General features: G+C 34.1%; 1 protein-coding gene across 4 annotated transcripts; it reads right to left on the bottom strand.

Moving 5' to 3' along the window:
• Positions 1 to 718: 718 nt before the first annotated feature.
• LOC132170892 (uncharacterized) lies at positions 719 to 12529 on the bottom strand. Of its 4 annotated transcripts, XR_009439002.1 has the most exons (9): positions 12440 to 12529; positions 9381 to 9640; positions 8407 to 8546; positions 6703 to 6796; positions 5292 to 5825; positions 3867 to 4204; positions 3171 to 3315; positions 951 to 1081; positions 728 to 845 (listed from the first exon to the last, which is right to left on the bottom strand). XR_009439002.1 is itself a non-coding variant. In XM_059582038.1 (8 exons), the coding sequence occupies exons 2-8, from the start codon at positions 9547 to 9549 to the stop codon at positions 826 to 828; spliced, it is 1440 nt and encodes a 479-aa protein (XP_059438021.1). In that variant the 5' UTR covers positions 9550 to 9640; positions 12440 to 12529; the 3' UTR covers positions 719 to 825. The 4 variants fall into 4 exon arrangements, 3 of the variants coding, with proteins under 3 accessions (XP_059438021.1, XP_059438020.1, XP_059438019.1); XM_059582038.1 differs by lacking the exon at positions 951 to 1081 and having other exon boundaries at positions 719 to 845; XM_059582037.1 differs by having other exon boundaries at positions 826 to 1128.
• Between the last annotated feature and the right edge of the window lie 3674 nt (positions 12530 to 16203).

The following is a 16203-nucleotide window of genomic DNA, read 5'->3' as shown; positions in this document are numbered from 1 at the left end:
AAAAAATAAAAAATAAAATGGAAAATTGGAATTCCAAAGAAAATTTCCCCTCCCAAATATGAAGAGGGAAGAGGGAAGAGGGATGAGGAGGAGAAGATTGGGTTTGTCCGTAGAAATTGGGTCTACTTTCTTTCATTTTAATGTTATTAAATCACATCATTTTTGCACTAATTGCATTGAATTCGTACCAAATTCACTCATTAATTGACAGGTTGACATGTCATTGCCGTTTAGATTAACCGAGTAAAAACCTGATTAATGCAAATGGTAATATTCATGCATGAAAGAGAGGAATCGATGAAAGGAAAGATTATACTTTCCCTCACATAATTTCATCCAATAAGCACATATATATGTATATATACACAACCCATTAACTTGTACAATTTCAAAGGGGAAAGCCACCATTTGAATTGTACAAGCAATGGCAGCATCAAGTCAACAAATCATGATCAAGTCACTATCATTCGCTCCACTAAGTGTTAGAAGGTAAAACACTACTAGCTGGATACTCTATATATATATATATATATATATATATATACACAACCCACTAAGTGTTATATTACATAGAAATAGCCAATGGTTAGTACCAAACAAGAAATGACAAGAAAATAAAACTATACAAAAGTTGTAATAAATGGTAACAATCTGATTATCTCCAAATGAGATTACACAAGTAACTTTCTCAATGTTGCTTCAGATATTCAAAGCAAAAAAAAAAAAATGATCAGAAAAATGCATTGTACGTTACATACCTATACCTACAAACTTGTGATAAAAGGTAAGAAGCAAAAAAACCCCACGTACCTACTATTTTTCCCATTAGAAGATCTTCCAATGACCTGCAGAAAAGGGTATACAAAATTGTGAAAGTGTAATAGATTATTAGATTCAGGTAGAAGATCATGACAAACAGGCGATAATTAGCTAATTTATACACCCATAACTCATCATCTTTTTCTCTCCAATAATTCTTCACTGTAGTAGATGAGCAGTTCAGACCATGTTCCCTTCACAATCTGCTCGAGGGTCTCTCAACAGATTCGTTAACTCAGGAGCTGCTCCCATCCATATGAGGCTTGATCATCAATTCAAACATAAGTTTCTAATTCAAATTCATAGCGCCTGATCCAACAGTAGAAACTTATAATCCAGCACATGCAGCCACATGAGGATTTTCACTAACAAGGTAAAATTACTTGTTGAGAACACTAGGTCAGAGAGGAGCATAAATTTAATCTCTACTAGCATAATGCATCTCAAACCCATACCATCTTAATAAGAAATAGTTTCCTCTCTATCTCTAACCCCTTTGCCTAGTTTGATCTTTTCAATCTAATTAATTGAACTAAGCCTTTATTCTAACTCCAAATATTCAATTCAATTACTGAAATAAAATTTATCTTCAAATATCTATTAAAACTCTTAAGAGCAGTCTAGATGTGTCTACATATTGTTATATGTGTATTATATCAAGGAATTATCACACGGAATCACTAACTTGCAACTTATGTAGAAGACACAGAAACGGGTTAAAAGAACAACCAGCATAATTTGCCCATAAAGTCCCTCTATTTGAACTCTACCTCCCAACTCTCCAGCTATGCAATTAATTCAAAATCACTCTGCATCAATATCCTATGTGAAAACATACGTCCAACTGCAAGCTAGAGAGAACTGGAGTAATACTAACAAGGATGAAATTCAGATTGAAAGCTAAGAACAGTTTTGAAAATATGAGCGGAAACCATAACATAATAGAATACATTTCAATAACAAGGAAACCAAAAAATCAAATTCATGCACAGAGCACGGAAAAGAGAAGATAACTATTGAACAACAGTATAGGAACTAGTGAATCAGCTTAAAACGTTTAAAAAAAGAAAAGAAAACAAAGGTATCAACACCTAACAGGTCTTCAAAACCTGATCAAAGTTTTTTCTTATTCCTTTTTCTTCTCTGGGATAAGTAAGAGAATTAATTACAGAAGCACAGAGAAGGGGGAACCCTAGAAAAGCTGGTAAAAATTATTGAGGTTTACAACGCCCATCCCAACCTGGTGGACCTAATCCCAACAAAAGCTATTGAAGAGTGGCTTCTGGGTCATTTGAAAATATGTCACCAAACTATATGAAAGCAAAACTTACCTTTCCCCATGCCTGGAGAGAAATTTTAGCGGTCATGAATCATAAAGACACAGTCCTTCCAATCTCCTGGACTCATACTGGGCTTTGATTGTCCTTTGTACTTTTTAATTTCTATTGTTTATGTTTCGAATTTTAACTTCTATTATATTTTCCTCTGACAGGTAACCATGCAACTGTCAAATGAATATTTGAAATAGCATCAATTATTCTGATCTTAGCTTAGATCAACTTTCAGGGATATTCTTGTTTTGGTAACTAGCTTCTTAAAGAAATTTCATTGTCATTACTACCTGCTACCACCTCTTCTCAAAGGATTTATGTTTTAAGCATTTCCTTTTGTATCCACTGTACATTGCAAGTGCCAGTGAAGGAAAAGATAATAATCTTGCCAAATGTACTTCCTAATCATTTGTGAGCATGAACAATGAATTAACGAAAAACCTCAAACAATATCACAGAAGTGATGAGGCAAGTAGAAAGGATAACATCATTGCTAGAGATTTCAAAGGCCAAAGTTTCAACTTCTTACTACAAGTATGCACATAGTTTGGCCGTCTCTCTTCAAAGACAGAAGAATAAAGAGCAATAAGAAACTATAAGCGCAAATTCAGGTCACAAGATAGGAAAGAAAGCAACAGTCTGCAAGAATTACATTTCATAATATGATAACAATCTATATACACCTCCTTACAAATAAAATAGCAACTTGAACTGTACATTTTAAATATTTAAGTGAAAATCTCTATACTACCTTACAACCAAATTAGACAAAGCACTCCATAGAGTTGTCAACTGAGAAGAGAAAAAGGAAGAGAGAAGCACCAAGAGCTGAACCAACAATTAGACAAGCAATAGTTTCATCGTATAGCTAATAATCTCAAGAGCTCAAAGAGGGAAATGGTATTGAGCACCTAAACTAGAACCCAATTTTTTCTTTAAAATAGACTGGAGGGACAAGAAGCTGCTATATTCAAGCTAATGAGGAAAAAAAAAAAAAAAAAGGCTCTTATTCCTTGTTACCAAATCTCTTGGCAATGATCGGCCGGACATCTTCAGCATCAACCAGGGTCTCTAAGAAGGGAAGTAAGGAAATTAGTGCAGAGTCCGATGGATCATCAAACCAACTCTTTATAGGAATCCCATTATTGAATTGCAACCGGAAAACCTGAAATGATCAAAACAACAATAAGGATAGAGACAACTTCTTTTGTTGTTTTTTTTTCACTTTCTGCTAACCCTTTCATTTTGGATAATATAGACACTATGTTCTCATGTCAATATGAAGCACATTCATGACATTATTCAGTTTCTCTATCTTCCTTTTGTAGTTATCTTAACCTTAGACTAAGCTGGCTAGCCCAGAAACCTTTACCTTCCTACATTTTAACCTGACATAATACTAAATTCTAGTATGAATTTCCTGCCTAAATATATGCATTTCCATCCAACCAAAATTCAGGTATTACTTGTTAAACCATGGAATCAGATCCATAACCCCAGCTTTTCTTTCTCTCTTTCTGCTATCTTTAAAGAAATTCCCACCTTCATGGTTAAGGAATGCACTTCCAACTAAACCTAAGTTGGTATCCCAATATAATCTGAGTTGCTCAGAATACCTCAAAAATAAAATTTGAACAACAGAGCAAGAAAATTAACAAAAAACAGGAAGCAAGCCAAGGGTCAAATTATCATTGACAAAATGGGCAGGTGATGTACCTGAGGAGAATTATCAATTATGGCAACTTTTGCAAGATCAACACCTAAAACAGTCAAATCTTTAGTGTAACTACCATCTGCAAAAATGCATGATTCACGGTAAACCCGGCGAGATATAAGCTTCCCATCTGGATCCAGTGTATCAAGAAGTTGTTCTGCGTAAATGCTTTGGCTTGCAGTAAAAATAACTACTTCAAACATCTCCGCAACTTTCTCCAAGAACATATGAAGATAAGGCCTCTGTTTTACATATACAGTGTGCTCCTTCATGTTGAAGAAAACAGTGAAGGTGAAGTCCGCATCATCGTGGTGTTCCAATGTAGAGTGGACAAGGGTTTCTGCATATAAGAAATCAGGTTCACCAAGCATCAATAACAATCACTTAAAAACAAAAATAAAAAGAAATGACACTATAACTATGCTAAACAAATATTAAAGTAAGAACTACTCTCATATCAAGAACTTCTTTAAATATTAAAGTAAGACCTACTCTCATATCCCAAGTTGAACCACAGATTAAGGGAGCGTCTAAACAGAGGCCCCTATTATACAGTTATCTTAACATAACCCTTTCATAATATCAAGTTCTTTAAATATTTATCCCATATTGGTTCCAAAATGCACCTTGTTAGTCTTTAACCAAGAAAAAAAAAAGCGAAAAAAAAAAAAAAAAATTAAATTAAATTAAACACTCAAAAAAATTCTCAATACATTCCAAATTTTTCCAAAATCATATATACATACATATATACATATAAACATCTAGATGTATAAATGATACATAACTTTATGCCTGCTTTCTACAAATATTTTCCCAATAAACTCTCAAGTTCTACATGAACTCAGAGGTTTTCAACTTATTAGGCCGAACAGTCAACTAAATTTATGTTGGAAATAAATGCAAAGTCACTTGAATAAACATGGTCCACACAACAGTGTCATCTTGAGAGATTTCTGATGTTTCCTCATAGACAAAGTGACATGTACACTGCATCTGAAACTTGATCCATCGAAGCTTGATGGTCAACAATGGATACCATCCCAGATAACATGACTGAGACCAGTGACTTCAGTTAGATGCTCAAAGCCAAATCTGGGACCAAATTTTCATTATGTTCACTTTCATTAGCTTTTAAATTTTATTTTCATCTTTTTAATAACCATAAATGACCATCTAAAGGAGGAACCCTATAACAATAGTATAAATGAGTTTCATTAAGCACCAATCCTATATAATTTAAGAAATATTTGATCATACCAAATGATGTTGACAAGATGGTGTCAGTACTAGCATATGAATTGGACCAATAGATCCAAATTAATCAAGGTTCATACTATATACTGGAAATATTGAAATATCACATTAAACGAAAGCAAGATAACATAAGGGTAATGGGACACATATGTATGATTCAATTTCCATACCATCCAAATCAAGTACTAGTGTTACATGTTTCCTGTTCTGAGTTTCCTCTGGCAATATAGCGGGCTGAAAGTTTGATACCACATCTGAGAGTTCCGGTAAATTTTTTATAAACACCTGTGGATCAAAGCACTCTCCCTGATCTGAATCAGAGTTGGCATCAAATTCCTGGTTGCAGGGTCTCATTTGATCAATTGCTAGGTACAAGCTAGTATTATCAGAACCCAACATGGCTTCTTCACATGATTTGGCACGGTTGATATCGCTGGTTTTGACAGTATCCTCAAGGAAGGGCAGCATCATATATTGCTCAGTCACATCAAACAACAAACTAGGCTCAGCACATTTATAATCAGGAAAGCAATTCGCCCCACCATTATCATCATCAAATGCATTTCCATGGTAGGGTAAGCTAGCAACAATCATATCAGATATGTAGAAATCTGATACATCACAACTTTGGTAGTCAGATGAGCTTCTGTTATCATCACTCTCATCAGCTCCCAACCCTGGCATGTCAGGATCTTTGTTGTTTCCTAAAGCAAATTAAGAAAAAGGTCGATCTGATTCAATCTCAAGCAAATGGAGAAATTGCTAATTTGACATATTCAAGGTATGTAAACAGCAGATGAAATGCATAATTTTTATGATTTCTTTTCCAAAGGCAACTTGGGGTTTCCAGACAAAGCATGTAGACTGCCAGAATTTTGTTCAAGCTTGAAAAATATTTTTTGATAAGTAAAAACTCGGATAAGCTTGAAAAATATATCTTTAGTACTTGTTCTAGCAGTCAAAAGTAGTGAAAAACAATAATTCATTTTATACTTGAAGTCGGGATTTTGAAAAGCTGAAAAAACACATCCCATATCCTCCCATTCAATTCAACAACATTTTTGAGAATCAAATTTTATATGGTCACATTCGTCAAGAAAGAATTCTCTTGCACCAAGGAAAATAAAAAATATATACGTAATGACCAGAAATTGGTAGAACTTGGTCCACATGCATGAAGCAAATACATGGTAATACTAGCAGTCAAAAGAACATTTACATCTGTTTGTTTCTTCTTCTTCTTCTTCTTTTCAATGTCCTACTTTCAGCAACACATCCATGGTATATTATTATTCTTATTTGTAAAATAAACAAATACTAGTGTCAAGTGAAAAGAAACTATTGCTCAATTCTGGTAGGGGTTTCACCAGCAAACTTATAAGAATGTCATGACCATCCACTTACAAAGGATGGGAAACATGCTAGATCGATATTAAGTGTTCAACTTCTCATTAAAGGGGTTTTCTCTTGTATACTTCATGTGTACTAAAGTTGTGCCCCTCTACGCTTTTAATGAAATGCATTACTTAAAAAAAAAAAAAAAAAAAAAGGGTGTTCAACCAACAGAATTGCAAGTCATACCTGCATCATCATCAGCTTTTGGTTCAGTATGGCTGTCAATGGGCTCCAAAGCAGGAGAAAAAATCGTCTCTAGGTTTGAATTGTGGGCAGATTCCTGCATATTACCAAACCATTATTGTTACAAGAAGAATACAAGACTACATAAGATGACGATAGAAGAACATTGAGGAGAATATTCATAACTAAATGTAAAACAAGGAAACATATATTTAATGTTAGTTATCTGGATCACTATATACATAAAAAATAAATAAATAAATAAAAAATCACAAAATACAATTTTAAAGGTATAAACCCTAGGCTCTGATACTATGTCAATAGATTTGCATGGAAAAAGTTAGAGAAGAAGAGGAGGCTCGTATATTGTGTTACGTAGCCAACCTCAAACATATTATTATATAAGCTGAAATAATTATGACAAAGACTAAAATACCCTCAAACCCTAATACATTCTTCTAACAATTTTCAAATGTCTTTCAATCAAAAGGTAACTTATAATAAAGAAAAGTTCATCTCCAATCATCACAATGAGGTTCACAGATAGTTAAGCAATACTGGCCTCCTAGCCATACTAGATCTTTTTAAGAAGAAAATTGGCAATGTGGATATTATCAAATTCACCACATGTCCCAAAGTCTGGATAAAAGATTTGTAATTGAATACAAAAACACTCTCAAAACCCTTCTATTCATTCCACAAGATTTTACACCAAAAATAAATAAAAGGGAACAAACATAGTCAATAAGAGAAGTTTCAAGCATATTCATAACTTCCAAACAGTCAAAATAAAAATAACATAAAAATGAGCAATAAACTGCCACTAACATCAAAAGTTTAAGCAAATAGAAAAGGACAAATTAAATCACTTAATCAATAATCTAATACTTCCTCTTACATGTAACTTAGACCTCTCCTTAATGAGTAAAGCCTAATACGTAAAATATTTAACTTAAATGTATAGATAGGATTTGAACTTAAGACACCTACCTGATACCATGATAAACTTCAACTTATCCAAAAATCTTATGTTGCTAGAAAATGGTGAATGAGTTGTGTGTGTGTGTGTGTTGACTACTTTCCCAATGGTATGTACATAAAATGATTTTTTTAATAACTAAACAAAATATCAAGAGCGAAAGACGCAACTTGAGTACACAAGATGCATACAAGAGAAACACCTAACTGGAAGAATAAAAGAGAACAAGGAAATTATGAAAGCTAAGCACAAAGGAAAATGATAGAAACTGACGCAAAAATGCAAGTTTTTGAATTTTGATAAAGAAGAACCTTAATCTTGTGCATAAACCACCTCCACATTAAAAAGATAGATTTATTTCATCTCAGGAAAAAAAAAAGGAAAAAATGAAATTAAGATTAAAGGAGTCCTTAAAGAATAATCAAACCATTCATTAGAAGACAAAAAAGAATAAAATAAAATGGTATTCATAAGACACAAACATATAACTATCATATAAAAGGATGTCACAAACTGATATACTAGCAGATAGCTACGAGAGACACTTATGAATGAACATTCACCTTACAACTCCACATGCATCAACTCCATGCCAATGTTTAAAAAGGGGCCAAAAACAAAGTAAAAGGCAATTAATTTATCTTATGCAAATTTAGTAACTACTGTCAGGGTATCCTAAAAGACAAACTGCAGAAATAAAGTCTGTTCTCTTGAAATAAAAATTTTACCATTCTCCCAATGGTTGCAGAATCAACAAAAAATGATGGCTGGTTCTGAAACTGAGAATTTTCTTCATCCAGAAATTCTTCACGGTCAATGACTCCATCACTTTCAATGTTCTTGATGGACACTTGTGTGTTTAAAGAAACTATAACAAAGATAAGGGGCGTTTAAAATAAGAACTTCAGATGAACTTAAATGAGCATCTCTAATTACAAAACTACCAAACAAGTCAGCCCATAACACATGTAAATGAATGTTATGATACTACTCATTGTTTGTATAATTGGATGGATACAAAAAGAAACAGAGACATGTCACACAGTCAATTATAATCATTCTACAACTTATTCAAAAAGTAAATTCACTTCTTTTCTTCAAAATGATAGACAAATATATTTGCAAACAAAATGAATATAGTGGAAACTAAGAGGACATTCCAAAGCCACATTTTTTTCCTTTAACAACTTTAGTACTTTGTGAGCTGTTTTATCCTTCTAAACAAATCTTCTCTCTTTAACTTGTGTTTTAAGTATTGACAGCATTCATATTTATCTCTTTAAAATTCAAAGCAGAACAATTAAGCGGAAACTTCATGAATTCTGAATAGATAAAAATAAAGGTCAAATCTTATAAACTAAAAAGATACGGGTTAGAACTACGATCTTCCAACAATATGAGACACTAACATTGTGCTATATTATATTTTATGTTGGCGAAAAATAAAAATATGCAACTCTAATAACACTATGACAAATATACATGGTCCACTTTGAAACAATCTCCTGATGCCATGTGATACATGGTCCACATTTGGTGAATCAATGAATGAACTGTAGTAGTTTATCATATAGTTCAAACTAGACCTACCCCAAAATATCTAAATACGGAAAGGCAATGTGAAAGAGCTTAAAAAACCTTGATATTAAGTACATAACAGCTTATTTGAGAACATTAGCCTTTCTTAAGAGTAGTTGCTTACCATCCTCGCATTCAGGAATACATGTGTCAAACTCGGCTGTGTGTTCAGAAATCCTGACATACGAGCATGATTTTTTGGAAATTTTACTTGACTTTTGACATGCATGAAGACCATTTTTTTCTTTGAAACAGCCCGTGCTCAATTTGGTCTTCATTTTTAATGAGGGCATTTGATCTATACTTCAGATATGTACTGCAAACTTGATTTGGGAACATCAGTAGGAAACAGCACCCTCTAAACAATCAAACTGGCAGAAGGGACTGTATCATGTAAACAATAAAGACAAGTCAAGAACCAAAAAAAAAACAGACAGGTGTGAAGCAACCAATAGAAACAATGGGAATTATGTGATACAGTATACAAGCACTGAAAAATCTGTTAAAAGAATTGGCATTTCTAAGAACTTCAGTCAACAATATATAAGCAAATTAACTTGCAGATAAATAATTTACATAAGATTATTCAGGAAAAAAGCAAGGGAAGCAAGGCAAAGCATCCATAAAATTTATCCCTAGAAGCATAAATTAATCACCACAATTATCATACCCAAACCCATCACTAACCAAGTCAAAGAACATGTTAGCCAGTCAGAATGCCTAATTAAATTGGTGCCCTCAAGAGTCCATGTTTAGCATTCCAAAGATTGATTTCAAGCTTTCCTATTATTCCAAGCTGCAATACACACCAAATTGGGAAAGGGGTGCTACTCTCTAAGCACAACAAATCTCCACTTCCAATAATGCTTCTTCGAGTTGTAAAGGGAGAAGACCAATGTCCAAAAGCTCCGAGCTACCAGATAATGTAATAGCAAGTGAGCAACCATCTCTCCATCCCATCTACACATATAACATCGACTGATAATCATAGGTTCCCCTTTTACTTGATTGCCTGTTGTAAGAATGTGTTCCAAGGCATAGGGGAGGGCATTACCCACCCAAACCTGACTCCTCCCCGATAATCCATCTCGATCCAAGCTGAAACTCCGGGTACTGTATGATTTAAACACTGTGGCAATATAAGTTTTAGAAATTCAGACTGGGGCAGGTTGGAATTCGGAAATGACTTTTTAAAATTTGAGGTTTCCGACCCACCCTGATCTCCACCTGGAACCTGATTAAACTTTTAAATTTTCACTTCTTACTTATTTTTCTCTCAACCCAAAAACCCCTAAAGTGATTCACTTCTCAAATCTCACACCGTTCAGTTCAGCCTTTTTCTCTTTTCTTCTCTAACCTTCTTCTACCTTCTACTCAACTCAGCCCTCTTCTTCCCTCGCCACATTCTTCTTCCTTCTACGCCACCCTGATCTCCAGCTGGCCTAATTAGTGACTAGTGACACCATTAATTTACTCTTCCCTATTCCCTCCCCCCACCTTTTTGCCTTTCTCGCCGATAGGAGAATCCATTTCTTTTCTTGTATTGTTTATTATGATTGATCTGTTTTCAAGGGAACTCTTCCTAATCTGAGCTTGAGATGAAATAAGACCTAGACATAGAGTCCCATCGGCCAGCAAGCTTTGATTTCAAGTTCTCAGGTTTCTCTCTCTCTGACTCTCTCACATGCTCTCTCTAACTCTCTCTCAGGTTTCGGGAATACCCAACCCCGACATTGAATACCGGAATTCCGACAGAAAAAGGCAAGCATGCTCGGGTATTGGAATTCGGATTTCAAATCCAACAAGCACGGTCAGTTTCTGGAATACCAGAAATTCCTACCCGTGTCCACCCCTACCAAGGCTGCCATCCATGTAGATAGCCCTTTTGGGGAAAAGTTTGCTAAAACTCCCTCATGGGTGGAAACCAAATGAAATCACATTTCCCACTTCGTGTATATTAGCCAAAAAATAAGTAGGAGTGAATTAGAGATGATACTTTCTATTGGAACAATAATTTAATTAATAAATAACATTTTTCTCTTTAACCCTAAGCTTTTAGAGTAATCTCTCAATTAACATATTTTCAGAGCTAAACATCAAGACCTACAATAAGAATAGGTGACATATAACACCCTTACGTTTTACAACTGGCACTTTTTTGCTTTCAAAACTTTAATGATGTGAAAGACAGGTTTATCAGTAAGGCTCTTTAAATGACTTTTTTAACATAAAAGAAATGATTCCAGGCCAAAGCTCACATCTAGACGCCACAGCCCCACCAACCACCAACCACCTCCACCATCAAGCCAGAATCGCCTCTTCCAAGACCATGACCACTCTGGTCACCAATACCAACTCCAATAAATGTGTGTTGCTGTGCATCCTAAACTGATTATTTACGACTAATGTCAGCTTTTTTTTATTTGGTAAAACAGATGACTGTTCCTCAAAAGAGAAAAATTATTCAAATAACCTAACTCAAAAGAGAAGACCCAAAATGTATCCAAAAAGCCTTCAACTTCAGAATTCATTGCCAATTGACTCATCAATTTGAGCTCGACTAGGTTGACGTATAGCGGATAATAGTATTCATCCATTATAAATTAAAATTGAAAGGTGCAAATAAGATGCAATATTTATGAGTAACCGCTGCACCAACTCTGCTTACAAGGAAAGGAAAAAAAAAAAAAAACTAAATTGTGCTTCTTAATTGTGAAATCCGAAGACTAAAAGAAAAATAGGAAAAATAAAATAAAAATAAAAACCTAGAAACAGCATACCAACTTATTGCAAAGCAAGAATCCAAGAACCCATGTCAAAAAACACCCAAATTTTCAAGTTAAAGCACACGGAAATCAAAGTCAACCAAGTGATTTACAAACACCAAAGTCGGTCAAAGCTGACAAATTTCAAGCAGAGAAAAACAAAACAAATTTAAAGAAAGAAAGCAAACCCATAATTAAAACCAATCCCATGAACTTAAACCCTAGAGAGACGGAGCTCAAATGACAGTTATACAGCGAAACCACCATTCCACACAGTAAAAACAACATTGAGAAAACAAATCAGCAACAAACAAGATTCAACCAACAGTAAATAAAGCTTTAATTAGCTGAAACCAAAAGGAAAAAAGCAAGAAAATCTACAATAAAAACTGAAAAGAAAAGAAGAAAATACGCGTACCTGCAGAGAAGAGAGTCTCCCTCTCTCTCTCTCTCTCTCTTTGCGAAGTCTTATAACTTCCACGAACGGTCATACAGTGGTGATGTCGGCTTGTGTTGGATCACACGGACGGCTGAGATGGGATATTAAGGGACTGGTTTTGACCTGTGGGAATGAGCCACGTGGATGAGGAGCCAGCTCAACTTGGCGGGTTGACACGTGCAGGTTCGCGGAAAGATAGGAAAGGAGGGAAGCTCTGGTGGTCCAAGTCCTTCTTCAGCGCGTGTACTACAACCCCTTCCAAGTGGGTCTGTGGGTGGGTGAGCTCCTTCTTCAGCGCGTGTACTTAATTTATATATAACTGTTTCCGTTTTGCAATCGTTTTTGTGGAGTATTGGCTCATCCAAAAGTGAAAAGCCAAACACCTTCTCCAAAATTATAAATTATACTCCATTTATTTGACGTCCACTTTCATCTAAAAAACAAAAAAAAAAAAATTGTTAGAAAAAAGATAATCATACTTAATTAGAGTCTGGGTTGATAATAAATTAATCAATGTTAATTCTTCCATTCTTTCAATCTACATTAATTAGGTTTTTAATTGAAATAATTAAGTTCAAGATATTCTTTCAATCCAAACTCCCTATTTTTAATTACCATTATTTGAATAACAAAAAGAAAACTAAATCCCTAATTTTACGTTGAGATTGAGTTGGTTAGTTTTTTTTTAAAAAAAAAAATTTAATGATTGAGTTAGTTAGTTGAACTTGCGTTTAAAAGAAACTAAAAGGGTCAGCGAAAATATTTTCTTGAAAAATAATTTACTTGATAAAAAATAAAAACACACACATACACACACATATATATATATATATATATATATATATATTCCATCATATTAAACTTTAAATTACAATAATGCCACGATTAGATTATGGTGAGTCATGGCGGTGATTCAGTCTAGTCCAAGTAGGGTCCTAATCGGGTCCCGGAAAAGTCTTAGCATTGGTCTGGATTGGGTCCAGAAAAAGTCTCAATGGTAGGCCGATGAAATTTTGGCGGGGTCCCAGCGATGTTCCCGGTGGATCTATCGATTTAAGAATAAGATGCTCAAAATTGAAAAATGGTTTATAGTTTTAAAATATGGAAACAATTTTATATAAATTAAATAAACTTTTTAGTCAAACCGAAAATATTTTCTATTGACTATTATCTTACGTTGCACCAAACACCATCACTGGGTTGAGCAATATCAAAGCTATCACCTGCCGAAGCTTTTGCTTAAAGGTTTTTCTTTTGCAGATATTGTTCTCTACGGATTGTGAGTCACCCGATCGGAAACTGCGCAAACATCTTAATTGAAGGAATAATCCAATAAATTGTCCAATTTCGATCAGTTCATTAGATTTCCAAACACCTCTCAATCTTGTTGAGGAGCTATTAAGTTCATAGCAACACTAGAGATCAGAAAAGGCCTACACATAGAACTCAATCAGATATATCCTCGAGTCCATGTAGATCACTAATTTCCACAAAACCGATATCGACTAATTATTTGATTGCATCTTTCACTAAAAGAAAACAATTGAGGGATTTCCACACTCTGTCACTAGCTATGATCAAACTGCTCAAATTCTTGGATTATTGATGCAATATGATTGAGACAATATCTAAAATCTTATTTGAATTGTAGCAAAAGATAAAAGTGCTTTTCCTTCAACTCCTCGCTAGAACAACCATCAAATATATATATATATATATATATAGCTTAAAATTACTAGAAATCTCTTATGAAAACGACAGAGCCAGGAACAAAACACCAAGAATAGCAGCTATTCTTGAATCTGTGTGTGTTGTTGGCAACTGTAGGATTGAGAAAAAGAAGTTGATGAAAATGGTGTTTGGTTGGTTGGGAAAGAAAATGGTGTTATAATATGAAAGGAGATGAATTTCTATTGAAGGAGATGGAAATATAAAGATTATTTTAGGGAAAACTATATATGGATTAAACTACATTGTTTATATTAGTAAGTTCATGATAATATAATTACGTCTTTTCCGTGGCAGGTGAAATTTGTCCTCTTCTTCTTAATACTTTTTTTTTTTTTTTTTAGTCTCTTCTTCTTAGTACTTGATATTGAATATGAGTGATTTTAAAAATATTTTTATGAGAAAATAGGAATAGTTGAGAATAGTTGTGGTTGCCTCCTGCCTTTTCTATTTTCTCCCTACTTTTTTTGACCATTGGCAATTGGCAATGATATATAAATAAAAAATAAAGAGAATAAGGATGTAATGTATGAAATTCAGATTCAATATCGGCTGGAATTTGAAACAAAATTGTTGAAAACTGAAAAGGAAATAGAAAATAAATAAATGAGAAGAAGACAAACATAGTTTTTCTCATCATCACACCTCCGAGATGGGTTGCTTAATTGGCACAGTCCTCGTTGACTCGTTGTTGGAAATTTCATAGTCATCTTTTTAATTTAACCATCATTAAAAAATAATAAATAAATAAACCATTAAAATCCATATTCATAGGTACGTATCTAATGCCTATGAATAACTAATGAAAACCACAAATAAAACCCAAAACAAAATCTAATGCACCCAAATTTCTGTCAACTCCTAAAATCTGAAAATTATAAAAATATACAAACTCTTAAAATTGAATAAAACTAGCACTTACCCCCTCAAACTACTACTCATTTGCAATCTCCTCCACAATTCCATAAAGTTGCAACGTACCCTACCAATCTACCAAACCATTTCATTTAATTTTTTTCATTAAGTTAGACGCGTAAGGTTAAATTAAGCATCACGGCCGAGTATACCCCTATATATGCCCTATACAACTATATATGCCCTTAGATTACAATGGACAGTCTCCGGAAACAGCACGTCATTGTGGTTGACAGGTGTTGTATGTGCAAAAGGAGTGGGAAGTATGTGGATCATTTTCTTCTTCATTGTGAGGCTTTGTTTATGCCATGTGAAATGTTTTCTTCAGTCGGTTTGGGTTGCCTAGATGAGTAGTCGACTAATATGTTTGTTGGTAGACAGTCGGCAACACTCGGAATGTTGCTGTATGGAAGATGGTACTTTTGTGCTTTTTGTTGTGTCTTTAGAGGGAAATGAATAGTACAAGTTTTGAGGACCGCAAAAGGACTTTGAAGGATATTAAGTCTTTATTTTTCAACATCTTGTATCTTTGGACATTTGCTTTTGTTTTTCCTTTGGTGATTAGTTTTCTTGAGTTTCTTATTCTTTTTGCTCCTATTGGTTAATTAGGTGGCTTCTCTTGTATACTTTGCATGTGTGTGTTTTTTTTTTTTTCTGAATTTTTTTATGAAGCGTTAACTATAAGGGGTTGGTAGATTGGTAGGGTACAATATTGCAAATTTATGAAGTGTAAGGGAATATTGTAAATTGAGTGGTAATTTGAGGGGTAAGTGTAGTTTCACCATACTAGAATCAACAAAACCACTCAAAAAAAAAAAAAAAAAAAAAAAAAAACCAGCTTATCACGCCTGACTACATGTTCAATAACCATTGGTTTCTTTAAGTGCATCCTTGCCTTGTTGTTTCTTTTCATTGTTTGGTGCAGCAATGATGCTAGTGATGTATCCATTTTTCAGTTGCACGAGAAAAAATCAATCTCTTGAAAAGTTGGCCTTGTAATATATTATATGCAATATAAACCAAGAGATCGACTCCTTGTCCCTTATATATAGTTTTTGCTTCTATCTCGCATCCTTTCGACTCATATCAATTTCTATCTC

This window comes from Corylus avellana, chromosome ca2, assembly GCF_901000735.1.
Source record: "Corylus avellana chromosome ca2, CavTom2PMs-1.0".
NCBI lineage: Eukaryota > Viridiplantae > Streptophyta > Magnoliopsida > Fagales > Betulaceae > Corylus > Corylus avellana.
The sequence above is the reverse complement of the archived record's forward strand: the minus strand, read 5'-3'. Positions and strand labels throughout refer to the sequence as shown.